The sequence below is a fragment of the Heterocephalus glaber genome, unplaced genomic scaffold (assembly GCF_053883595.1).
Source record: "Heterocephalus glaber isolate CG9 unplaced genomic scaffold, H.glaber_assembly_v1.0 deba00001537, whole genome shotgun sequence".
In the NCBI taxonomy this organism is placed as follows: Eukaryota; Metazoa; Chordata; class Mammalia; order Rodentia; family Bathyergidae; genus Heterocephalus; species Heterocephalus glaber.
The window spans coordinates 3,290,240-3,316,656 of NW_028258332.1; the positions used below are offsets into that span (position 1 = coordinate 3,290,240).

At 49.3% G+C, this 26,417-nt stretch overlaps 1 protein-coding gene across 1 annotated transcript in view; it reads left to right on the forward strand.

Annotated features, from left to right (window-relative positions):
• The window catches only part of Adamts16 (ADAM metallopeptidase with thrombospondin type 1 motif 16), a 135,923-nt gene that overhangs the window by 98,659 nt on the left and 10,847 nt on the right, over window positions 1-26,417 (forward strand). The window contains 1 exon segment of the mRNA XM_004845263.3: window positions 6,024-6,150. Within this exon segment, the coding sequence (XP_004845320.2) occupies window positions 6,024-6,150 (127 nt within the window).

Here is a 26,417-nt window from a genome sequence, read left to right on the forward strand (position 1 = left end):
GTTTATCTCTTTTTTTTAATGGTACCTGTTTGAGAGACATAACGGATGCATCAATCATGGGGAGTTGGTCAGGTGCACATCACATTGTAATGCTTTATTCTCCTCCCTCTCTCCTCCCTCCATCTCTGGAGCCCCTTTCTGTCCTGTGACACGGGGCACAGCATGACACATGTGAGTGCCAGAGTTGAATTATCTTCCCTGTCTCACATGCTCACTTCTGTAACTAATGCATTGAGTTGAGGTTTTTTATCCACTGCCTCTTTCAGCCTCATGGAACTATTCTTTTTTTTATTTTTTTATTTTATTTTTTTTTTGGTCCCAGGGATTGAACTCGGATCCTTGAGCTTGTGAGCCAGGCGCTGGAACCACTGAGCTAAATCCCCGGCCCCCCTAACTATTCTCTTTTTTAAATAATATCCTAATTAGATATTTGGTTCAATTATGTCCATTTTCATCTATCTATCCTGATACTCAAAACCATGAATTGTTTTCTGAATTTTGCTTTAGCTTTGACCCACAGATTCTGTCTTAGAGAATCTTTGTCATTTTTTTTTAAGAAAATTTGGTTTTGGACATACTAGCTACCCTCGTGTTTTGCTATATTTCCATTAAGTGCTCAAACAGTCAAGGGTACACATCACAGCCCACCTGTCTCTCCGAATCTTGGATGTTTTTCGTTGTCTGCTTGTGCTGCTCATGGTCTCATCCTGTCCCAACTGCAGATTGCACTTTCCCAGTAAGGAACTTAGGAACCCTGCAAGACCTCCTGCTGTCATCTGGGGCTGGGTGCTGCAGCATGAGCCGGTGGGATCCAGAAGTGCTGAAGGTCTTGCAGAGTGAGCGGATTCACTTCACAGCATGGAAGGTTGTGGCCTGAGATGCCAGGAGTGGCCTGTAAAGAAGTGGAAGTCTTCAGAGTCACAGCCAAAAAGTAACTTGCAGAGTCAGACTGACACACTTGTTGGGCAAATCTAGCGTGTTTCCTTGGGGGGGTGTGTGTGTGTGTGTGTGTGTGTGTGTGTTTAGACACTGCTCCTTAATTGCCATGTCAATTACTAAATCTGGATTTCCCCCCTAGCTGATTGACAAATAAAAGTTTTGGATCTAGGGTTTGGCTGACACGAAGGCAGGCCAAAGGGGAGAGCCAATCAAAAGTCTCCAAAAAGAGAAAAACAGCACATTAATAAAGTCAACTTGTGCTTCTGTTTCCAGGCAGAGTGAGTTTCCCCTTTGCTGAGAGGCTGGCCTTGCACAGAGCCATCGGGAGTCACCAAGTCACCCTCTGTTAACTTGAACAGGAGATTTTAATTTCATATGCTTTAAATTTCAAATTGAAAACCAAACTGAAGCCATCATTTATAGAATTACACCTCTGAAAACTCTGCCATAATCTGGTTAAAGAATTTTTAAAATGGACTGAATTTGAAATCTAAGTAGAGGAGAAGATACATTTTTCTTGTGCATCCATTGTGCAACCCTCAACCACTTTAGAAAATTGTACAGTTCCTTGCTGTGTCCCTCATTGAAGTTGAGTCCTTATGTTTATTAACTTAAGGGAGCCCATAAGCCTCTCTGCAGAACAATTAGGAACAGACATTTGTTTCTTTTGCTAATAGTCTCTCGGTCCAGTTAGCGAGGAGAAAAGTGAGTTCATGTACACAATTCCAACAGCAGCATCTCAGTGTCATGCACAGGTGTGGCCCAGGATGGATGCCCACTTCATCCTCAGTCATGTATAAAAGAAAGATCACACCCCTGCCCTGATGAGCTTTTGGCTAAGTGTTAGTTAACTCCTTTTCATTTGTGTGAACAGGTAAAAGAATTGGCCAGTGGCTCACAATGTAGAACCAAGAGAGCAAATTAATCCATTCGAGCTACCAAAATTCCAGAAATGAGTAACATAGCTCTCTGCCCTCCAGAAATGGGTTTCCATGGATGCCACATGTATGTTAAGCAGACTTCAGGTAACCGTGATGGTGCTTTGCCCCGTGGGCACGCTTCAAGAGAGGAAGATGTTCCTCTTGTCATTTTGCCAGGACAAAGGGACCAACCCAAGCTCAGGTGATGTCAAATGTTTTACTTGCACCTCTTCTGACACCGGGAGTTTCCCACCCTGCCAACCGGTTCTCCATCTCCCTGGTCACCAGCTGGGTGCCCTACAGTTCAGTCTGTTTCAGCCTCAGGCGCCCCAGGCTGAAGGCTCCGTCCCACAGGCTGTCCGTGCTGCAGATGCCAGTTATAAGTGTGGGGTCCCCAGCTTGTGCCTCCTTTTCTTACCAGACCCCAACCACGGCCTCATTGAGCCTCGTAACCCTCAAAGTTCCCGCTCTCAGACAATACCGTCAGAGTAGCTTTCCACCATAGACACAGGGCTTCCATTTCAGCATGAGCTCTTCGAGCATGCGCGGCCGTATCAGGGTAGTCACACTTCTGTCTGCTGCAGCTACTGAGCCAGAGCCTTACCACTGTCACCTCAGGATCCAGAAGTTTGCAAAGTTGCTCATGAGATTCAGGAGACCAGCATTTACTCTCCCAGGTTTATTAAAAAGGGCAAAATACATGGCCAGCTGAGCAGGCAGCTGAGGCTCCTGATCCTGCGGGGCGTGGGGCGGGATGGGCCACCCCCTGGGCAGGAGAGCTCTGGCGCCTGGCGCAGGAGCCTATACAGAGGTCCCACCATGCAGCAGGACTAGTGCAGCATGGGCTGCCAGGTAGCATCTCTGTCTCCTCCCTCTCCCCTCTGGAGGCTGTGGGGAGGAGCCAGGTTGAGCCTCAGGCTTTCTAGTGCCAGGCTGTTTTCCTGAAGCAGTGGAGCCACCATCACCTCATTCCACGAAAAGGTTCTCTCGACTCTCAGGGTTTTAGGAGGTGTGTATACTATTTCACATCTGGGTAAACTGAGACAGAAACATAGTGGCTGCTAATTTTGCAAGGGGTGGTCCCTGACCCAGCAGCCAGGGCGACACCCACACATTTGTTAGGAAGAGAATTTCTGTCTGTGCCACCTGCCGGGTCAGAGACTCGGTGGGGCTGGGCATGTGCAGGTCTGACGACTGGTGAGCAAAGGAATGCAGAAAACAAAGAGCTGGGCTCAAGTTGGGGGCTGAGAAGATGGCCAGGTTGGCCCAGAGGCGTGGCAAGGGACGACTGACCACAGGTGAACAGGACAGAGAAAGGGACTCGGGACAGGGCCCAGCGGCACCACGAGAGGAAGGACAGGGTCCAGAGGCCAGAGGTTAAACCAGGAAAAGCAAGCTTTTAATCTGGGAGTGTTAGGAATGTCTGCATGTGCATGTGTGAGCTCTCTGTGTGTATGTGCACATGTGTGTGAAAAGGGAAAATTCCTGTTAGGATATTCAGCGGAAGTGGAGTGGTGCATGCATCTCTATAATTCCAGCACTCTCACAGGCCGAGGCAGGAGAATCTCAAGTTCATGCCCAGCTTGGGCAGCTCAAGGATTTAGTGAGACCTTGTTTCAAAATTTAAAAAAGCATCCAGGAAAATGTAGGCCAGTCTAGAAGAGAACCCTGCGTTTCCCCTCCGAGAGGGCAGGTCGTTGTGAAGGACTTGGGCACTCAGGGTGTCCCAGTGCCCTCCTGCCTGTCCCCCTGCTGTGCCACATGGGAGTCCCTCAGCCTCTCGGGTCCTTGGCCAGGAGAGGGACCAACTTCCGGATGTTACTTCCTCTCACCGAGCCTGGGTCACCGCACTTCCTTAGTCCCCCTGCCCACCCCACGGGCTTCACCCCTTTCAGCCCAGGCTGTCCTGCGGGGACCCTGGGGCCTCCTGGGCTCTGGGGGTACGTCACCTGCCAGGTCTGCAGAGGTGAGGTCGCAGCCCCAGAACTGTGACACCCCACATGCGGAGCTCCCAGGCTGGGCCGGACACTGCCCAGGGCCCTCGCCGCACCCGTCCTTGGCTCTCTAAATCCAGCTGTTAGAGCAGCTGCTGGGGTCACAGCTAACCAGGGCGGTTAGGTTCACTTTCACTGTCTTCCTGCTGCCTTGTGGGGTGCAGGATATGTTCCATTGCTAGCTCAGAGGCGTTCTACCCGATCTAATTCCTGTGCTCTCATGGAGATGCTCTCTTTCAACAGACTCACTTTGTCAAATAGCTTTTCTTACACTTCTACAGAGTGTTTTGTGACCTTTGTCATAGTTGTGTTTTAAAATAAACCATTCCTGATCTGAGACCTCTAAAATCAGGGAGAGATAATTCCAAAATTCAAGTTGGAGCAGCAACAACTGGAAACCCCTAGTGCGGTGTATTGTCCCCTCAAGTCGGCAAAGAAGGTGTAATTCACAGAACTGCAAGGGTCCTCGGTAAGCACTTTCTGCCTTCAGCAGAGCCAGGAAGTTGTGATTTGGGATTGAACTCAGGAACTGAGCTCCTGGCTCTGAACTCAGGAGAGCTGTTTTTGTGTGGCTCCTAATTTAACCTAATTTTTATGTTCCTTAGTACTGTCCATGGTTGCAGTCCATAATGAAAGCTGGTTTTCTAAACAGCATGACATCGCCCCTGAATAACCTCATTCCTTTTCAGCAAAGCATCGCCAGCTGCCAAACTTGATGCCAGCGTGTACTTTAGACTTAGTTCTCTCTTAGCGGGACTTGCCTCCCCGTGGAACGGAGTATTGGGGATCACTGAGCTGACGGCTCCTCTAAAGCCATCTCTTCATTCGTGCCCTCGAGAGCAAGCTCTGGGGCTGCCTGGGAGGGACTGGAGCTGGTGGCACAGTGGCAGGGTCCCCGGAGCCCCACCTGGCCCAGCTGTGGGCTGGGGGTGGGGGGCAATTTTCCCTGCAAGCTGAGGACTCGTGTGTCTGTCTTCCCAAGCACTGCAACAAAGTCCTCTCTGTATCTTAACCTGCTTGATTTGGCCCACTACAGGGAGCACTTGTTTGGTTCTTTTCCTCCACATTTCTTTCCTCACTATTGAAAGAACTCTCCTCTTCCTTCATACTGTATATCTGGGTTAGCATTTTTATATCATGGCAAAATATACACAACATGAAATTTACTACTGTACCACTTGTAAGTGTGTAGTTCAGTGGCACTAAGTTCATTTGCGTCGTTATACAATCATCACCTGCACCCGTCTCCAGAACTGTTTCACCTTCTCAGACTCTCATATTTGTCAAGCAATAACTTCACATCCCACCCCTCAACACCCTCCTCCCTGCCCCTGGCAAATGGTTAATCTGCTTTCTGTCTCTGTGGAGTTGATTCCTGCACCCCACGTAATAGTTCTCTGGGGTAAATTTCATGGATGGATGTATCAAAGAAATTAAGGGACATTCATGAAGCTTTAAATAGCAGCCCAATTGTATAGAGAGCCTGAGAATCGAGCAGTCTTCGTTTCCACTGAGTTCATCTGATACAACTCCTAAGTGGAACATTCAGATTATGACCTTGACAGTATTTAGAACTATGAAGTCCTTGGCAATGAATTTGTTGTCATTTTGTTGATTTTGCTTCTTGCTGCTTTATTGCTAATTGTTTCCTTTTTTCAACTCTCAAATGATGTATGAGACAGTTATATTTAGTATTGGAGCTACTTTTTAAAAATGTCTAGTGTTCCCAGGAATGGGAAAGAGCTGGTGTGTTGGTTTATTTCATCAGCTATACAGTAGCATCCTTTGAATGCTGTTAAAATGTAGGCAGAAATGTGTGCATTCAAGAACTGATGGAATTCACCAGTTAAAAACAGGAAGACAAGTCAGAAAAGTAGAATATCAGTAATTGGCCAGGTGGGGCTTGGTGGCGCATGCCTGGGACCCCAGAACTCAGCAGGTTGAGGCAGGATTGCTGTGAGTTCAAGATGGGTATGGGCTACATAGTGAGTTCGAGGCCAGCCTCAACTACATATGAGACCCTGTCTCAAAGAGGTCAAAAAAGGCCAATCAAACATGCAAGAGACGTGCAAATATGCTCAAGATCTTTTTGAGGAGTTTTCCGCCCTTTGTCTGCCTTTCCACACAGGACTCAGTTGTGAATGTGTGTCATGCCTCTCTCCCTGGACAGGGCATCTGATCACGAAGGCAGGCTGCTACAGAGACCTGAGCTTGCAAGTGAATGCCTCCTTCTGCAACCCCAAGAGCCGCCCTGCCCCAGCACTGGTGTCCTGCAGAGTGTCAGCCTGTCCTCCCAGGTAACCGGCGCCGTGAGCACCTTAGCAGGTTCACAGTTTGCAGGTACATTCAGTATGTGGATAGCCAGCCCTGAGGTTGGAGGATAAGCACCAACTCCCAGTATCTGACCAGAGCAACAGACGCAAACAAGGCAAGCACTGCCTAAACACAGAGTCTAAAAATGAATGTTTGGGCACAATGTGATCTGGAGATTCTTGCCTCTGTGAGTGGACAGTTCCTCCACTAGCTCTGCCTATGTGAAAGTTTGATCTGTTGGGGCCTCACTGTCCTTGTCTGTACAAGGGACCCGTCTCTGAGGGTGGAGGAAATCATGACATAACATGCGTAGGACAAAACGAATGTCACCTGCAACTCCCAATGCGCCAAACTGCACACTGGGGCATAGGATTCGTGTTGATTGTAAAGACCCCAGGGCCTGGCAGGTGAGGCCCAGCTTGCTGAAATGCGACTCAAAAGCACAAGGCAGAATGCGCTTCTCCAAGGCCATCGAACTTAGGAAGGTGAGAGTTGCTGTCTGCATCGTTTCCAGAGCTCATGAGACACCTGGGCTCAGTGTACAGACAGAGACACCAACCAGCACTGGAGGGGCCGGGAGCTGCCTGGGTCTCGGTGAGGGACAGGGGCTCCCTGGGAGCTTCCCTTTGTGTAGGAGACGGGGTGTTCAGGGGTGACAAACAAAGGAGTGGGGCCGGAGATGGGGTGTGGCTCAGGAGAGTCAGGGGAGGGAGAGGATTTCAAAGAGTGAGGAGGGGGTCCTTGGGAAGCCCACCAGTCTGCTCACTTGCTTGTGGGAGCCAGGCTCCTCCCTGGGGTGATGGGGCCCCTCCAGGTGGCCACGGTCTTCTCCAGCAGGACCCCAGTGGGCCCACGGCTGCCTGGGTGCCTTGCCTGACCCGAGGCTGAAGGCTGGCCATCTGAGAGGGGGCTCCAGGGAGCCCAGCTGGAGTTTGGAAGCCAGAGTTTCTGTCATTTATTGCAGCCCCTGCAGAGCGGGATGTGCAGCTGTGTTCAGGAGACAGTAAACTTTAGCTCCATTGTAATCCTGTGAGACCACCACTGTGTATGAAGTCCATTGGTGACCACCAGTTGGTCCTTACACAGCGCATCACTGTGTGTGTGTGTGTGTGTGTGTGTGTGTGTGTGTGTACGGGTGCATTCCATGCATCATGAGTAGTGCTGCTTCCGGTGACCCCTATCTTGCATGCCTCTTCCATCTGTGCACCTGTATTTTACCACATTTGCATTGTCCTCTGCAGGAGAAACTTCTGGGGATGATACAACAGCCTTACCGTTATCCCCGGGTCCAGGTTCCTGCCTCAGGGTTCTTAGGAGCTCAAGCAGGTCAGGTGGGATCCACAGGTTTCTGCCTTACCTGGGAGCAGCTCGCCCCAGGCGCTCCCCACCTCTCCCACCTGGAGCTCTCAGGAGGCCAGCAGTGCTAGGCCTGGTGCAGGGGCTGCTGTGCCTGGGCTCCACTGCTGTCACCCACGTCAGATGTGATTCGGTGGCAGCAGCACCTGTGTCCTAGGTGAGCTAAGGGTTTGTTGCGGTGATCCACCTCAAGGCTCTGGGATGGCATCAACACTAAGTCTTGGTTATTTTATTTTTGTTGTCAAAGGAAATGCACATCCATTATTTTTTAGCCTGTGAAGCAGAATTTCCAAAGACAAAACACAGAAAAGTGAACTACACTTCAGGTTAATTCTTCTAGATTATCATTGTAGCAGTGGAGTTGGGAAAGTAGATTTTAATTGAAGATGCTGTTTTGGCTGCCTCTCAAATGTAAGGAACTTTTCTCTTCCTGGGTACTGACAGTCTTATGCCTGACTGAGGAGGCAGAAGGCCCAGGTCCGTTTTCCTGACGATGACGGCATGTGTTCTTCTAGTCGCTGGGCAGCCCTGGCTTCGCTAGGCCACTGCCCTTCAGGCACACAGCTGCGGCCTCCCTCACGCGTGCTCTGGCTGACTCCGCTGTGGAGTACAGTGGGGTACGAGCGGCCTCTCCTGTCTGACCGGAAGGAGGGTCCCCCCAAGAATGGGGAGTGGAACCTTTCCAACAGCCTTTATTCCAGGCATCTTATCTGTAACCCAAGTGCCAAGGGAAGCCAACTCGCTGGTCAGACATCCTCCCCAGTGACAGCTGCAGCCCTGTCTGGCCTCAGGGACCCAGCCCCGGGTCATCAGCCTGTGCAGGGGAGGCTTCTGGGAGTTGGGGTCCCATGCGAGGAGAGAAGATCTTAGCAGGTCTGCAGGCTTCAGCCAGCGAGCGTCGTGGTTCGGTTATGGGGTATCAGATGCTCATACTGCTCCGCGGGGATAGAGGGCTAACAGCCCCCCGTTTCTCCTCTTGGTCCTGGTTCTGCTGCCCATGAGCAGCTCACTGCCCTCCCATGGCTCCCTGCCGCTGCCTGCATTTTGGTGTGAGCTGCACACTCTATCCCTTGCCTTGAAAGCAGGAGTTGTGGATCCCTGGGCTACCCGCTTCCTTTGTGCTTGTGTGGGTCTGTAAGTGGAGGGGCTCATGTCATTTATCTTGCCTGGGGTTTTCCAGCATGAGCACCAACAGCTGACCTTCCACGGTGAGGGGAAGGTGCAAAAGAAAATCTCTTCCAGGTGGCAGAGGGACGCGCTGCCCTCTGCTGGGTGATCCGGAGGAGCAGGGAGTTCTCCGGTCCTGGACCAGGGCTCCATGTTCTCTTAGGAATCTGCACGCACCTGGCCACACCTCCACCTGGTATGTGGTGGGTCTTACAGCTTCTGCCTGTGGTTCCTGACTTTTCCAAACCCTAGCAGACTTGTTTGTGTAACGGTCCACGTACAGAGGTTGGAGACTGGGTCCGCTTGGCCGTGCACTGCAGAAAGGCGAGGTAAGACTCAGTGCAGTGCTCTGTTACTGAGGCTCTCCTGCAGCAACGCTTACAGTCACAGGAGAGGAGGAGGTGATTCTGCCCTGCTCTCTTTCTTACCTTTGTCTTTTTCAAACGTGCGCCCCGCAGATACAATCCACTCAGGGATGTATCAGTTACCATGGCAATGAAAGAACCCTGGTCACCTGGGCAGCCTCTATGGAGGAGAGGGCAGGGCTTCCAGGAAGGCAGCGAGGGTCAGCTGGGCTCATCCCATCTCAGCACCTGAGACTCCACAGCAGGGAATCTACTTCCTGAGGCGGGCGGCACCATCCCTGTCTCCCAGGGTCTGAGCCCCAAGGCTCTGGGCTTGGTTTTCTCCTCGGCTGCTGCTGACCTGAAATTCTGAGTGATTTTCAGACGAGAGGCCCGCTCTTCTTACTTTTCAGTGGGTTCTGTGAATAGCACACTGGGTCCGCCCGGCACCCCGCTTCTGTTTCAGTGTTGGTTCGGGGCCATCTGGGGGTTGTGGCAGAATGTCCCCTCTCTGCCTTCACGTGTTGCGGACTCGGGGCTCGGGCAGCCGTCCTCCGGCGACGGCAGGCTGCGGCAGCGGCAGATGTGGACGACGGAGGACGCTGGTGGCCGCTGTCTGTGACTCCCCTTCCCCTGACAGCATGAGTGTGGTTTGCTGAACTCGGTGGTGCCGGGAGGGGGTCACCTGGAGGTGCAGCTTTGCCCCTTGGGGTCCCTGGGCCTCCCCTGTCTTGCCAAGAGAGCAGGACTTCAGCAAACGGGACGTCCAGTCTCACCCGAGAAGCCGCTTCCACCTGCCACACACAGTTCTGTAGGGTTTCGCACTTCAGGACCTTTTGCTTGCTAGATTTTTACGTTTTGTGTTGGTGTATGTGTTTGTGCTTATTTATTTTTACACACTTTTTGCAACAGTTTTAGATCCAGAGAAACAGAAGTACAGGGAAAGCACTGTGTATGGAAACTGTTATTATGATTGGCCATTTTCCCATAGTTCTTGTTAATTTTATTTTATAATTGTCTTAGTTACTTTCTCAGCACTGGGACAAAATACCTCTTTTTTTTCTTTTTTGGTACCGGGGATCAAACTCGGTGGCGGCAAAACCACTGAGCTAAATCCCTGGCCCTAAAATACCTCTTTAAAAGGAGGGCATTTTAGGAAGATTGGTTTCCCTCCCTCCCTTCCCTCTTTCTTTGTGTTTGTGGTTGCAGCACTGGGCAAAACTCTTGCTTTTCTTCCTCAAAGTAGAGGGTTCCCCCGGACACCGGCTTGGACCGACAGGCGGGAGGGGACCGGTCTTTCATGGTCATGGACTCAGCAGTAAGCAAGCCCTCTCAGGGCTGCTTTGGACCCAGAGGCTGTGGCCCTGTGCCTGCCTCACAGCACGGGTCCCTGAGGGCTCGGACTTGCAGCGACTGGAATTCCTGAGGCTTCAGACCCATAGCAGGGCGCTACCCAGTGGCACTTTGGGCATGGCACTCTCACTTTTTGCCTGGGGCGTTTCCGAAGGAAACATCATTTCCCTATGTCACCACTCTATCCACTCTACCTCCACCACCCTAAAAAGGTCTCACTAAGCTAGTTTTGTTTTCCTTTGAGATCACTAACCTTAGGCAGTTAGCGAACTCACATGACTTGGACAGGCTATACCTTAAGAACAAAATGTAAACCACACTAATGGACTTTAGACTTGATACAGGAATTTGCTGACTTATTTTTTAATTTACATTAGCATTTGCTTAGGAATCCAAGTTACTTTGTGCTGACTTGTAGCTATCATTCCATATTCCATATTCTGCTGTAAACCATATTTTTGCCAAGCAGGTTCGCCAATTGTAGACTTGAATATCTCCCCCTAGAAAGTTATTAGGAACCCAAAGGAAAAGACTTATCTACTAATTTTATTATAGCTTGAGATGTTTCAGGAGGTAGGATAAGATTACTGAATCTTAGACTTTCCTCATCCTTCTTTATTTTTCCCTTCAGTTTCTAATTAAGCAGTCCTTATTTTACTTGTAAAGTTTCCAAGAAATAATGCATACTCTGATTGCATTTTTAAAAGCATGCATAGAGCTTTAAACAATATTCTCATAATCAAAGAGATCTCTCCCAAATTAATTTCGTGTAGATGAGTTTCATTTTTAATTCAACACCCCTTTCCAGCAGGACCTCGTTTTGTGGAAGACATGGTGCAGCAGGGTGAAAGAGGAACACAGTCCTCTCAGGACACCCGCTGTCCCCTTGCATGTTGAGGTTCCGCCAGATGCAGTGCAGGGTGAGAATCCACACAAGAACTCCCCTCTCATCCCCAGCTGCCCACGGTGTCTCCAGGTCTGATCTCACTTTTACACCACATGAAATTCCACCCGGAATGATTCTTCAGCTCCTTAAAAGTACCTTAAAGCTCCCGGTGACTCATCACTGCCCCTGCCATCCTCCCAGTCCATCCCAACCTCGCTGGACCGGCTCAGCGCTCCCAGCAGTTCTAAATACTGGGTAGGTTACCGGGGCTCTTCTTGCTGCTCTCAGGGATTAGCCTACTGACTATCCGTCACCTGGAGGACGAGGCCTTTGGGGGTCACCATTGTCACGCATATCACTTGATCCTCTTTGAGTCCCCCTCCTTTCCCTCTGACCTGCCCATGCCAGCAGCAGACACTGTTTTCACCACTGGTTACTTTTCCTTCCTGGCTAAGCAGATCATCCTCATGCAGTTTCCTGTCACAGATACAATCCTGTTTGCCCCTGTGTGAATCACCTGAGTTTCCTTTCCTTAGGTTTCTTTACCTAAACTCCAAAGCACATGCTGCGTTCACTGATTCACTCAAGAACTAGAAATGCCTGTCTGCTCTGCACCAGGCACCTAACACCAAAGAGGGGGCAAACGAGCCCTGTCCTCCTGCAGGAGCTTTTGCTGAAGCTGAGGAGACTTAGTCAACTCCAAATACATGCTCCTCAGACTTCATGGTTTTTCCATTTTAGTTTGTAAATATATTCTTTTTTTTTCTTTTTTTTGGTACTGGGAATCGAACTCCGCTCCTTGCGCCTGTGCAGCAGGCGGTGAAACCACTGAGCTAAATCCCCAGCCCTATAAATATATTCTTGATAGCCTATTCTAGAAGGTGATGCATGCTATGGGAAAACAGATGGGAATGGAGAGGAGGAGGGGTTGGTTGTGGTGTAGACCTCATTGCCAACGTGTGGTCTGCAGCAGGGCGGGAGGCGGGCAGCTGTCTGTGCCCTTCCCTGCTTGGCCCTCCCCGCTGCTTGTCCTGTTTACGGCGCTGTATTCGGGAAACTCAGCTTCTCCTGTCTGCCTAAGAGCACGGTGAGGCCCTGAATTTGTGAGTGAAGATGAGCGGGTTTGAGGGCTCCGCTGCTGGGTGGAAACGGCTCTCTGGGAGCTTTCTGGGCACGAGTCGTTGTCCCTGTCCCCATGCCTGCTCTTCTGAGCCCAACGCCTGACTTGTGACCGTCTGTTGTGCTTCCCTTTCCTGCTTCCTAAAGCTTTCGGGTCTTTATCCCGTGTTTTCTGTGTGCATTAGCAATGTTATAGCGGCATTGCATCCTCATTCATTCAATGTGTGGGAATTATTTTAATGATATTTCATGTTTCATATTCTTGTCTTCTGAACTCTCACACCTTAGGCCGATGTTTCATATTCTTACTGAGACGCGACATTTCTGTATCTTTATGGGGTACGTTGTGGCAGCTCAGTACCTGCATAGAATGTGTAATAATCAAACCAGAGCAATAAACACTTCCTCCCTTCATTAATTATTTTTGTGTATTGGGAAGGTCATACTCATCTAGCCAGTCGGAAGGATGTCATAGATCATTTTAGCCAGTCGTTAACGCTAGCGCGCTAGGGCAGAGCGGGAGCGATGCCCCTCTCAGGCCTGGCGCCCTGCTGCTGCCCATGTTCTCCATCCCCAACTTCTTCCCAGTCTCCAGGGACCGCAAGTCCACTCTGTTCCTTTGCTAGGTTGACATACCAGTCTCCACTAATGAGTGTTGCGCAGGGTGTTTGTCTTCTGTATCTGGGTTATTTCACCTCACATAATGTGGGGTTTTTTTCCAAATGTCTCTGTCTTTGTCATTCTGTTCTGGATTTCTTGGTTTTATCTTCCAGATTTTCTGCTCTTTGCTTTGGTTGATTGGTCGGTTAACTTCACATCTGAATATCTTTCTTTATATTTTCAAATACTGTACTTGTTTTATATTTTTGTCTTTGACTATTTGTTCTCTTCTAAAACAGCCTGCTCTGCTCTCTTGTTTTTACGGACACTATAGCTGCTTGTCCCTTACCTGTGGATGCTCTTTCTTCCACGTCTGTTCTAGTGGCTGGACAGGGGCTTTGCTCCTTGTTTGTCCTGCTGATGGCTTCCTCAGACATCCTGCAGTCCTTCCCCCTCCAACCATGCTGACACTGTGTCACTAAGGTCATGTGGACAAGACATCCTCATGCACAGCAGGCTGCTACTGCAGGGCATCTGGGCAGGACCCAGTTTTTGTTTTTGCTCTGTCACCTACAAAATCCTTTCTGCAAGAGCAGTCTGTTTCTACAGAGAAGTATCTTGTCCTGGAGCAAAGGAGACACATGGGTTGGGGTAGCGGGTGTGTGTGCCCTCCAGATAGCATGTAGCAGGGAAGATGCCCAGGGGCCTCAAAGCTTCCTACTCTGAAGTCTTTCCCTGGAGTCTTCAAGTCTGTTGCTCCAGAGGGAGCACCCACCCTGGCCTTCATTGGAATCAAGTTAGACAGTGGAGATTAACATGGGTATTGAGTGATGGCATTTAACTAAAAGATCTCTACCACCGTGCTTAGAACAACAACTAAATGCCATCAGAGAGTGAAAGATGAGCATTGTGGGCACATCCATGGCAGCAATCAGCAGTAGGGAATGGAAACAAAGGCCATGAAGCTATAGAGATACGAAGTAAATCACTTAAGCCAGTTGACAAGAAGAGGAAGTGAATTGCCCTTGGGGACCACCTCATCCCAGAGTTCTTGGTCTTCAAAATGGACTTCCTGTGTCTGGTGACTTCCCTCAGCCCCTGCATAGCTGGGCAGCTTGCCCCTTGTCTCCATGTTTCATATTTAAGCACTCTAAATTATAGCATAAAATGTCGATCTAGCCATTTCTCTTCTAGCCAGAGGCATTCACCATTTTGGATACTAATGAATCAATGCCTTTTGAAAACAGAAAGTGTCCATGGAATCCACATAATATGTCAAGGCAAAAATGCTTATAATTGAGGGTACAGGAACATAGCATGAAGCCACTGAAGCTGAAACTATGAACTTTTCTAAATTTCATAGTTACTATTCTCACAGGGCTTGACCATGAATTATAGAAGCTTCATGCTCCACAAAACCTGACCACCTCCAAATAATGGTAACAATGATAAAATTATGAATCTCAGGATTAATCTAATGCTTGCCAAGATGAGGGATTAACTCACTGGAATCTCACAATTACCCCTTTGGATAGATACTGGGGTTATTCCCATGGTATAGATGAGGAGACAGAGGCAGGGGCCCCTGAAGATAATGTAGAGAAAGATATCACGGAGAGGCTTCAGACACCATTAGATGGTCGGATAAGCTCTGTATGGATCCATATGGAAAGATATTTCACAGCTCTTCATTTATTTTCAGCGGGCATATATAAGGAAATTGCACATATATTACATATGTGTGTAGTAAAAATGAGTGATATATGCCCATGTGTGTATGAAGATATAGATAAAGGAAGTTCCCACAGTAAAGGTAAAACATTTCCTACTTAAGCTCTGCTGGAGCTGAGTTTATGTCTGTTGGAGTTTATATTTGCCTCTTATCCTGTTGTTGAACACTGGCCTCCCTGAGGATTCTCAGGTGTCGCAGTTTGGTTGATAAACTATGTGGTTCCTCAACCCACAGCCCTGTCTTTGGTCACCATTAATGGTGGCTTGTTGTAGCTCTTGTCAGGTACATCGTGGTATTGTTACATAGTATTTTTGTCATGTAATGAAATTTGTTTTCTCTCTCAATAGATTCTTGTTTATATAGCATACTTTGAAAGTTTGTATATTCTAATATCATAAAATAGTTACTTATACTCTTCAAATACTGTTATTGCTTCATTATTTGTCTGTGGTCAAAATGTATTAGATTTTGATTCAAAGAATGAAATGCAATGTTCCCCAGTTTTTCTTCCAATATCAACTGATCTGCCCCAAACTGTGTACTGGAACCCCATCCCCTCTGCATTGACGTGATGGCCAGTTTGCCATGGCTTAAGTCCTTGCATGTAAATGCCTGGCCTTCCCTCCATCTTCACTCTGGCTCCCTGATAATCCTCCTGTTCACACTCACTCTTCATTGCTGCAGGATTTTATGACGTTATTATTTTCAGTCACCACTGCTAATATTTTAATCTCATAGATCAGTAGCGATAAATTCCCTCTCCAGTGTTTATGCTTCTTCTCCACCCCAGACCTGTTTCAACTGCAGTGATGAATATTTCTCCAGAATTGCTAAAATGGATCCTTTCTTGTTTGTGGCCCCAGTTAGATTCTGTTTCCTTTGTCACAGTGCAGTGTTGGCTCTTGGTTTGACAAATGCTGACCATTGCACTTTGATCTGTTTACCTCACTATTGGAAGCATCTTATTTCTACCTTCCCAAGAGTGACTGCATTTTAGCGCATGCCTTTTCTACAGTCCTCTGGGATCCATGTTTAAAAGTGCATGAGGTTCTTCACAGCACACGAGGTAGAGGAGGTAGAGACACCAAGCCTCTGCCCACCCCACCCCCAGAAACCTCACAGCACAGTGTCACTGCAGACTCTGGAGCACTGGTTCCTCGGTGACTAGTCCTTTGCTCAGGAACCCTGACCTCAGCTGGACAAGACGGAACAGATCTGTAATCCCAGTACTCTTGGTAGCTGGAGCAGGAAGATCGTAAGTTTGAGCCCAGCTTCTGCAACTTAGTGACTTAGAGAGTCCCTGTCTCAAAATAACAAATAAAAAGGGCTGAGGATATAGCTCAGTGAACCTGGGTTCGATCCCCAGTACCACACCAAGAAAAACAAAACTAAAAAAAACCTGACCTCCTCCAGCCTCACAGGCACCATGAGCTCTGTAGACAAAGTATGGGAGCTCCTGAGAGCCAAGGACACAAGGGACCCTAGTGACACTTGTTTGTGTACCTCATACTGGGTCAGCCCAGTCATTCAGGGACACACGAACCTTTTCAAAGGTCCACAATTCGAAGCAGTGAGCACTCATGACCTCACATTTTTGAAGAAGAAAAAATCCCATCCTGCATCTGCAGCCCCAGGTGAGTGAGGCCTTGATGGTGAGATTGATTGCACCATCTTTGCATTCCTGTTACAAACCCCAGCTGGCAGCGTGTGTGAGTAGGGCTTTCATTTTGGTGCTTTTGAGATACTTAGTGATTCAACCATTTATTTGATTTTTGGGAAAGGGAATCTGTACTGCCTCACTGGCACCATCTTTCCCAAAAATCTTCAGCCACCGTGATTTTTTAAGTTAAAAAAAAGAAAGAGCCTCAGAGAGATGTACTTTCTTGTGGTCCACAGTTATCAAACCATTGTATGACTTTACAGTTGCCAAAGACATGCGTTCAGAATTGAGCGACTTTGTCAGTCAATGTGAGCATCATTTGTCTCTGAAGAGGGTGCTGCCCTCCTGCCTGTGGTGAAGGATGCTAGAGAAGGCTTCAGCTGAACTGGGTCCTGGCCACACCCTCCCTGTGGCCACTGTGGTCCACATTTGTGATGGGTCTCTGCAGGGAGGGGGTCTCACGATGGTTCTGAGCACAAATACTGGGCCCAGGTGACATGCAGGGGTCCTGCTTCTGTAAATCCTCGGCCACATTTGTATTTCTGTGCCTCAGTTTCTCCAACTGTGAAATGAGCACCATAATTGTACCTACCACGTAGACTTCTCATGAGAATAAAAGAATCCAAATGGATAAAGCACCTCATGAAATAGTAGCTCTCATTGCCAGTATCATTGAACTCGGAGTAGAGAGATATTGGCAGCAGATTCATTAGCATAGATCATGCGCGGGTTGCTAAGGGTCTCAGAGTGTGTGTTGATGTCTCGATGACAACCAGAAGTTGCACAGCCTGCTTGAAGTCACTGTGTGCCTCTTGGCCCCTGACATGCAGTGAGCCGAGCAGTAGACGCCTGAGATCATCATCTCCTGCAGCCCAGCACTGTAGCCACATTTGCTTGCGCATCTTCAAGAGAGCCTTTCGGTTAATTCAGAGCCCCAGATGGAATCCCCAGGTGGCTTCCCAGGCTGTCAGTGTTGATGCAGTTCTCACATGGCCACTGGTGCCTGTGTAGACCTGACATCATGCAGGCAGTTAGAGGCAGCACAGTCGGCCCATGCTGCCCAGACGCTTCTCCATTCCACGTAGGATCCTTCACAATGAGTTATCCTAACCGCTGCACTGCTTGGCTGCTGTCCCAGTTTGAGTCATTTGGAGCAGCTGAGCTAGAGGATGAGGGCTACATGGGATTTCTCTGCCCCGACTTATCCAAAAAATAGCGAACATCTGTGAAACCATTTAACTGTAAAACAAAGGATTTTCTCATGTCGCTCTACGTCTATCAAGTGAATTCCACTGAGTCAGTAGACTCCTTTGTAACACAGACTAGTAAATTATACCAATTATAACACGGCAAATGGGCAGGAGACCAAGAGATGGGTTGGGGAGGAAGGAGGAAGAGAGGATAAGGAAAGAGGAATTAAAATGCGTTGTGTGTGTGTGTGTGCTGACTCCTGCGCCAAGAGGAATGTAGTCATCATGCACTGCAGACATGTGCTATTAAAATAAACTGTAAACAGCAAGAAGAATACAGCTGACATTAATGACGTATCAGTATAATGCACTCCGCATTGTAGTCCCTTAGTTTTCTGACCAATGTTTTAAGAATAGATGAAGGCAACATTTACTTGATACATTTGATAACTTCTATGGTGTAACAACTGAAGATTTCCATTAGAAAGTTGATTACAAAGCATGAAGTAGTAACTATAGCTTAACTACTGAACTAAATACCTAAACTATTACTTAAATATTTTAATGAGTCTTTATAACCTTCCAATATCTATTAATATCTCAGACTGACTTAATACAAAAATTCAACCCGTGGTACTTAAGATTCAGTAAGAAATAAATAGCTAATCTGCAGGTGTCTTAAAGAAGATGAGGCATAAAAACAGGTAGTTTCACAGGTTTGGGAGCCCAGAGGTTACATAAATATTCTCTGAGCTTTATGTGTTCATTTCCTGGACCCGGTTACCCTCCTCCAAGGGCTATAGTGAGAAGCCCTTCCTGCAGGGAATGGAATTGTTCCAGCCCCATCAAGAAAGATGGCTCTGCAGTCAAATGTTCCCATACATCCTTGCAGACACCAGCCTGACAGCCCTTCCCAGCCATGGGAATCATCTCCAGCATGTGCTGCCACCACACCTGGATCTCAGTGTGGTGGCTGTTTGAGTGCTTTAAGGATGAAACATACAGATTCTGAGAGATCATTGTAAAAAAATCAAATCCTGCTCTTGCCTTGCAGAAACCACTGTAAATATCCCTGGATCTGTTGTCATTTCTGCCTCATTCTTTTGAGTTCTCTGTCTGGACCCGTAGATGGACATCCATGATGCATAGCCCCAGCCTTTCAATCATCATTAACTATAATTTTTCTTAAAAAGCAAAGATATGAATTGTTTTGTTCATTTAAAGTCAGCTAACCTTTCAAAAACCAACATAGAGAGTGCATCGATTTGTTGCTGTGAATGAGATCATCTGACTGTCTCTCTTCTCACCTGACAATGGAGAATGCACCTGAGGCCTGGGCAGGGATAGACACTGATTTCATGAGGCATCAGTTTGCTTAAAGACTGACCTGTGTGAAATACGGATTCAGTCCACTTCTTTGGTCTCTGAAAACCCACTGGATTTCTGGCCATTCCTGGGGTCGCTGTTGAACTATAACGTAAAACTTGTAGATGGTCCTAACTGCCCAACCCCCTGAAATACCCCCCACTGCTGGTGTTCAGAAGCCCACGAGTTGAGGAGCCGTGGTCCAGGCTGTGGTCTTCACCCAGGCCTCTGGACAAGGACCGCAGAAAGCATCCCTAGGAAATCAGATCAGGAACCTAGAGAAGATCCTTGTAGGAATGTGTCTGGGAGGGAAACCACACAAGAACCCCAGGAAAGCCAGAAGCCTGGAGCTGGAGGAAGAGCATGGCATCTTTGCCACAGAAGGAAGAAACCACAGTGAGGATGTTAAAGACCTGTGATAGAATCAGAGCTCGATATTCATGCCCGAGAGAGCTGTATACTGAATCCCACAGGGTTTAAGATGCATGTGTCACCTGGAGAGGTAAATTGGGCCATGTCCTGAATTCACTTCAGAAGACAGAAGGAGGCTGAGTCACTGGCGAGATCTTTACCTTCCCATCAGGTACAAGGCTGGCTTTTCCCAGTAATCCACCCCCTAGAGGGGCAGGAGAAATTTCAGGGGTTGGAGAAAACCGAGACCCTCCTGAAGACTGCAGGAACCCTGCTTGTAAAAGCAAAGCCCACATAGTTTGTACAATTAAGTATGTAATCATTAAGAAATTTCTAAACATTGTTCCATGTGGATAATTAGCTAAAGTTAGAAATACAGTTTTACCTAGAATAGTGAATTCTGCACTTACTGTTAAAAAAACAGGCTTGCTTGACAAAATGAACAGCTATACAATTCAGACATGGAAGCCCACAGAATTCCTAAATACTTGCATTTTCCCCCAGGACATTTTAGAGCGAAGAGACATGAAATGACTGACTCACACTAGGGTCATTCCTGGGTTCCCATGCCTGCCTTGTGGAATTCTTATTTTTGTGGTGACAATGAATGCAGCAGAGTGGTGAGGAACACAGCTCTGGGGTCTCCTGGCTGCCACTTCTGGCCGTGGGACCTCTGCCATCAAGGACCCGGGTCAAGTTTCTTGGCCTCTCTGGCCTCCGACTCCTCGTGAGATGGGGTTCCCTGAGCCCCCCTTTTGATTTGCGTGGGTTTATCTGTGTAAATAAATGCAGTGCTGTGTACATCGGGAGCTACAACCTAAGGTTCCAAGCCTGCCCCAGACCGAGTACTGAACCATTCTGAGCTTCACTGTAGAAATCATCGCCTTTGCCTCCTCGGCCTGTGGGAGAGGTGAGCAGAGCCCAGGGCTGTGGCTGGTGTGCAGGGTCCGGCAGAGGCGCTGATGTGGCTTGGCTATTATTGCACTCGGTTCACATCCTACCAGCAAGCTGCCCATTTGCTTTCTCGCTGGCTTCAGATTTGCAAGAGCCTCATTTTTCCCCTGTCAGATTTGCAAACAGGCCGGAGACCCCGTGTGTCAGACTTATTGTTTACTGCAGTTGGGTCTTTGTCCCATCAGTCAGCATAGGTGTCCAATTCCAGCACTTCCTGTCAGAAATTCAGTTCCTGGTTTCTGCAGATGCAGATATGCAATCACACTACTGTCAATGAAGTCGCTCAATAGGCAGAGGGGAACATTGTGTCCCCCCAGCCACAGACAGCCACGCCTGTTCTGGAAGTCTGGGTCACAGCACGCCCATGGGTGTCCTAGTGAATCCAGCTTCCCCTCCTCACCTCTGCAGCTGGTCCGAGTGCTTGCAGCAGGGATCGCTTGGCCCAGCAGCGTGAGGGGTCATCAGCTGGCGCTTTGGTAGGAAGTCTGCCAGCTCCTGGAGCTGTGATCCCCTCTGCGCCCTGTCAGAGGGACTAGAGGGCGCAGGACACGGGTGGCCTAGCAAACACTGCGGGAGGCAGGGAGAGACCAGAGTGGGACTCGTTAGCACTTGGAGGGACCAAGTAAACGCCTGGCGTGGACTCTGATGACAGTGCTAGGAGCTGGGGTCGTATCTGGGGACATTCTTCCTCCCATGGCTCTGCCAGGACAGCCCCTCTGCCCCAAGAGCCAGGGGCTCTGCCGTGGGGCTCAGAGCTCCTGCCCCCTGGTCCCTGTGCCCAGCCTGTTCCCTGGGGCAGGAGACAAATTCCCAGTCCTGTGGGTGAGCCCCCAGGGAGCAGGGAGGAGTCCAGGCAGGGACCAGGGACGGCAGTGTCCTGTGAGCAGCAGCAATCTCACTGTGCTTCCTGCCAGAGGAGTGGGGACCAGCGTTCACCAGGGTGGAACTGGGGCAAGAAGGGGATTTGTGTGAGACACGGCAAGGATGGTGTATTAGTCAGGACTCTGTGGAGAGCAGAACCAGTAAGGTGTGTGTGTTGTGGTAGCGCTGGCCTGTAAATCCAGAACTTCGGCCAGCTCGAGCAGGAGGACTGCAGGCTCTAGCCCAGCCTGCCTGGACAATTCAGTGACTTAAAATACATACCTATATTGTGGATGCAGCTCAGTGTGCAAGTCCTGCTTTCAACCCCCAGTACTACAAAGCAAAGCAGAGTAAAACAACTGTGTGTGTGTGTGTGTGTGTGTGTGTGTGTGTGTGTGTGTGTGTGTGTGTAGAAAGACCATATTTTCAGGAATGCTCATGTGGTTGCAGGGACTGACAAGTCCAGTCTTTGGGGTGGCCTGGCAGACTGGAAGAACTGCAGTCTCGGGGTCAAATCCGAAGTCCACCTGCCAGTGCAGTCCTTTCCTCCATGGGTGACCTTGGGCCTTCACCTGATTGGATGAGGCCCACCTGATTTATTGGACAAAATCTGCTTTACTGGTTTAAATGTTAATCGCATCTGGAAAGCACTTTCACCAGAACATTTAGACTAATGTTTGGCCAAATATCTGGAAAGCAGGGCCTCACAGAGCCATACCAGTCCTGGAGCCAGCATGCAGGAGTGAGGAGCTTTGCTGGGGAAGCGGGAAGTGGAGTTGGGTTTGGTAGAAAGGGAGGGGCCCACAGGAGCCCCGGTTCTGCTGCAGGTCCCTAGAAGGGCAGAGGAAGGCAAGATGGGAGCTGCTGACCAAGCTGCTCAGGAGAAGGACTTTGTGGTTCTCCACGGGGCAGGGGACATCTGACTTCTCTGCCTGAAGAGATGCTCTACCCACCGCGGATGATAAGTGGATCACTGGCATGCAACATCTTCACTGCAGACTTTTTACAGCTTGAGTCTCTTTAAAGAAGGGCAGAACTTGTCCAGTTCATCTGAGTGCAAATTCACTTTCATTTTGTCTGCAGTGTTTACTGTTGTCTCAGCGACACCTAATTAGACCTCTATCCCATTAAGTGACTGGTCTCCGCTGAGTCATTCCCAAGATTTGGCTTCCTCTTCTCGGAAACAAGGCTGTCTTTCTTCCTGCTCATGGTGCAGGGAGCTACACCAAATCTAATTATATTACCTCAGTCCAAGGAGGAGTTCATTGGCATAAAGGGGTCTGGAGGCAGTCAGAGGGCTGCAGCGGCAGCAGATGGCTGTTGACTCCCAGGGCCTGGGTGACACCTACCACCCCCAAGGTGCTGGGTAGTAGTGTGGTCACTGTGCCCTGCCAGGCAGTGGAGAGGCACAGGAGCCGGATGCCTCAGTGCAGAGGCCAGATGCTGGGCTTCTAGTGAGGCTGCAGCTGCCCGCGCAGGGAGGAGCCCTTGCAGGAGCCATCTGTCTCCAGGAAGCACAGAACGGGCGCTGAGAGCCACCAGGGAAGACAGGATCTGAAGAACGTTTGCCTGCTCTGCCTCCAGAGATGGAAGCCGGGAGTCTATCATAGGAAGCTATGGCGGCGGCACCCGTGGGAACCCACTGCGTGTCTGGGTGGCAGGCAGTGTTAGAGGAACCTCGGCAACGCAAGCATTGTCCCCAGGGTGAACGGGCCCAGTATCACAGCCTTCCACAGCTGGCTGCAAGGTCAGAAGAGCATGAAGGTGCAGGACGCTCAGTTCATGGCAGCCAGGAAGCTGAGCAAGAGGTCAGCACGAGAGAATGCGCCAGGGACCGGACACACCCAGAAGCCCCTGTCTCCAGCCCTGAGCGGGTACAACCCAAATGCATGGACACTGTCCCCTGCGTGCCCTGCTGTGGGAGTCAGTGCTGCGACTTCTGTCCCTCCGCCCTGTCTCCACGCACCCCTTGATTGGCCACTGTCGCTGCCTGGGCTTTCTCCCCACCCAGAAGACAAGGCTGGTAGACAAGATCACACTTGTGTCACTCTCTGCTCCAACACTGCCCTCCTTTTCCAGTTTTTTGTGGAAACTGGGTAAAAGGGTGGACTCAGAGAGCCGCATTTTCATCGTCTGTTAGGATCGAATGGTTTTCCTTTTAAAGTTGATGAGGCAGAGTGTTTTGTTTAAGTGGACAGAATACAACAGCCAGCCTTCTGCAGACAGAAGCTGCAGATCAAGGATTTGGGTTACAAGTGGAGAATTTCTAAGGCTCTTTGAACACAGGCTGGTTTCTTCCCTGTGTGTCTCTCCTTATTCCGTTTTCCCTGTGTAAACAAATCTCTGTGGATCTCACTGGTTCTTTTTAAAATAAGATTTTTATGACAGGAGCGTGAGACCTGGTAAAACCAGCATGCTGGCCTCCAGCAGGAAAACTTCACATGCCTTTGGCTCCACAGTTCATGAAGTTAAGTTCACGAAGTTAATGCCCACAGCGCTTCCCTTGGAGGAAGCCTTTGATGTCTCCCAGCTTGGCTTTGGGTACTTTTAGCAGAGAATCCTGCATTTAGAGATGAAAAATGATCCCACTTCTGTGTCTGGCTCACTGTGAGTGTCCCCTTCAGTTTCACACGTCAAAGACAGAGGTGCGACTTGGAAAATGAAGGGAAGGTCCACTTGTGAGCCTCCAAGTGCAGAAGAAGTCCTGGTCTCCAGGCCCTGTTCCTGCCAGCCAGTTGACAGTCGTGGGCTCTCCGTTGTGCCATAAATGCAAGCAGACCTTACCTTTACTGCTGGGAGATGTGTCCTGGGACACCACTTGGGGCCCACAAATGGCAGTGTCCAGCACACAGCTCACCAGCTGTGGCGAGGAGGAGGTAGGAGGGCATGCTCACCATGCTGTGCCATTCCTGACGTACTTGCTGCTGGACCCCAGAGGGACATGGAGACTTTGAGTGCTCTGTTCTAGCAGTGAGCAGAGGCAAGCACAGTTCAACCTGTCCAGTAACCCTGGCTCTATCTGCAGCTCTCAAGCACACATTGATTCCCAAGGTCATTGCCTCTTTCAGAGCTCAACTTCCACCTCTGATCTTACTTGGATACAATGCCAGTGAAGCGCCCTTGTCAATGCCGACGCCAGCCAGTGAGGACAGCGGGCAGAGACCTCGGCCATCTACCGAAAGGGCTGAAGGGACCAGCTGCCCTCCTTCCTATTCTGCCGAGCTCTGCTGACCTGTGCCCCCACTTACAGTCTGCCCACAGGCTTTAACTTGTTAACTTGGGGGTTTTCCCAATGAAAAAGCAGTGGTTTCAAAGAGACATATGTTTATTGTTCAATATTTAAAACATTTCATTTAAAAGTGTGGTAGATCTCCAATTACTCACACATGTGAAAATGCTGTAGTTCCTCATATGATGACAAAGTTGTGTCTTCAAAGTTCCACCAATCCCACCCCGCCAGACCAAATTCACCACTGGGCCATGAGAGTGTGTCTGCATGTAGTCCTGGAGGTCATGAGAGCTCCTTTAGGGAAGTAAAGCGAGGGCCTTGGTTAATTAGGAACAGTCTGCCTGAAACCTGCGACAGATATGCTGAGGACACCATGTACCCAGGTCTATCAGGGATGCAAAGAACCAGCTCATAGCAAATGCTACAGCTCAACCGTCATGATTCCACAGCAGCCAGGACTCCCCTCTCTGGAGCTGATTCACGCTGTGACAACCTAGTGTTCATCAAGGCTTCCAGAAGGTGTGTGTTGTGACAGCTCTGTGTTATCATTATTTTCGGAGCAGAGAGTCATCCACACAGAGGCCAGGAGTCACTCCTGAAGATACAGCAGCTCCAACAAGAACCAATGGAGAAAAGAACTGATCGTTGATTCTGATACATCAACATCATTGGATTAAGAAATCCGTAGTGGATTGGTAGAGCACACTTCTGGGAGAGTCATGGAGGGCTGACCTTGGGTACTATATCCAGTCTCCGGCCTCTGTCCCCTTCTTCTCTGGCCCGTTGCCCTGCTCTGCTTCCCAAATACCATGAACTGAGCAGCTTTGTTCTACCATGCCCTTCCACTGTGATGTTCCTGCCTTGGAACCAGTTGAGCATGGACTGAATCCCCTGAAACCATGAACCAACATGGCCAAAACTGAAGTGTCATGTTCATTTTTTAAAAAGGGAAAAAAGGCATTTCATTGAGAGTTTGCTAATGACTGTAGCGCTAGTCAGCATCCTGCTACTGTAACAAATGCCTGAGATCAATTGACTGCGGAGGAAAGGTTTGTTTGGCCTAGTTTCAGAGGTCCAGCTCAGGACAGACTGGCCCTGTTGCTTTAGGCTCACGGTCCGGCAGCCAGCATGTCACTGGAGAGACGTGGGGGACCAGGCTCATTCATCTCCTGCCAGCAGCTGGTGTCACTCGCCGTCACTCTGCTCAGAAACGCTGTGGCGCTGAGATAGCAGGTGCTTGCTCTGGGCAGCTCCCAGCTCTGCTGTCCCCGAGTGTTGCCCTCTCTGTCATGTCCTGCACAGGAAACCTGGTCCGGGAGGAAGCGGTTCCCCTAGCTGTGCTCCCAGCCCAGCCCTGGGGAATTCATCCTTCTCCTTCCCTGCAGTGCTGTCTGCCTGGTTTCCTAGGTGGGCTCCAGAGTCTTCCACGGGTCTCCAGTGTGGGGAGATGTCTCCTCACCTGCTGCTGTAGCCCATAGAGGGCAGAACCAGAAGATAAGTGGGAGTGAAAATCAAGTCTTCTTGCAGCCTACTGGCTGGCTGAGGTGTCCAAGCCCCTCCCCTGGCATCTGCAGGTGGGTGGGTGCAGAGCTAGCTGAGGGCCGTGTAGGCATCCCAGGCTCATCAGGGACCCAGCGGGGCTGCAGGAGGGCTGGCCTCAGGCCACCCCCATCCCCCATTCCATCACCTCCCTGCACACCTGTTGACAAGGAATTCTTTTATAAGCAGAAAAGACAAATAAAAATGTGGCTTTGAGGGAAACATTGTCAACTGTCAACAACTGGTAATCCAGTGAAAGATGCTCAGCTGTTGTGGACCTCCTACTAGAAGAGCAATTATCCCTAATGAAACAGTCATTAAAACAAATGGGATCCAAATTGAATAAGGCCTCTAGAAGCCTCTAGGTCCAACTGCTAATGGATAGAGATGACCTAGGGCAGAGGAATATGTTAAATGACACCACAGAGATGTTCTTCACAAAACCCTGCAATTGGAAAAAACATCTGTGGAAGACTCAGGACAGA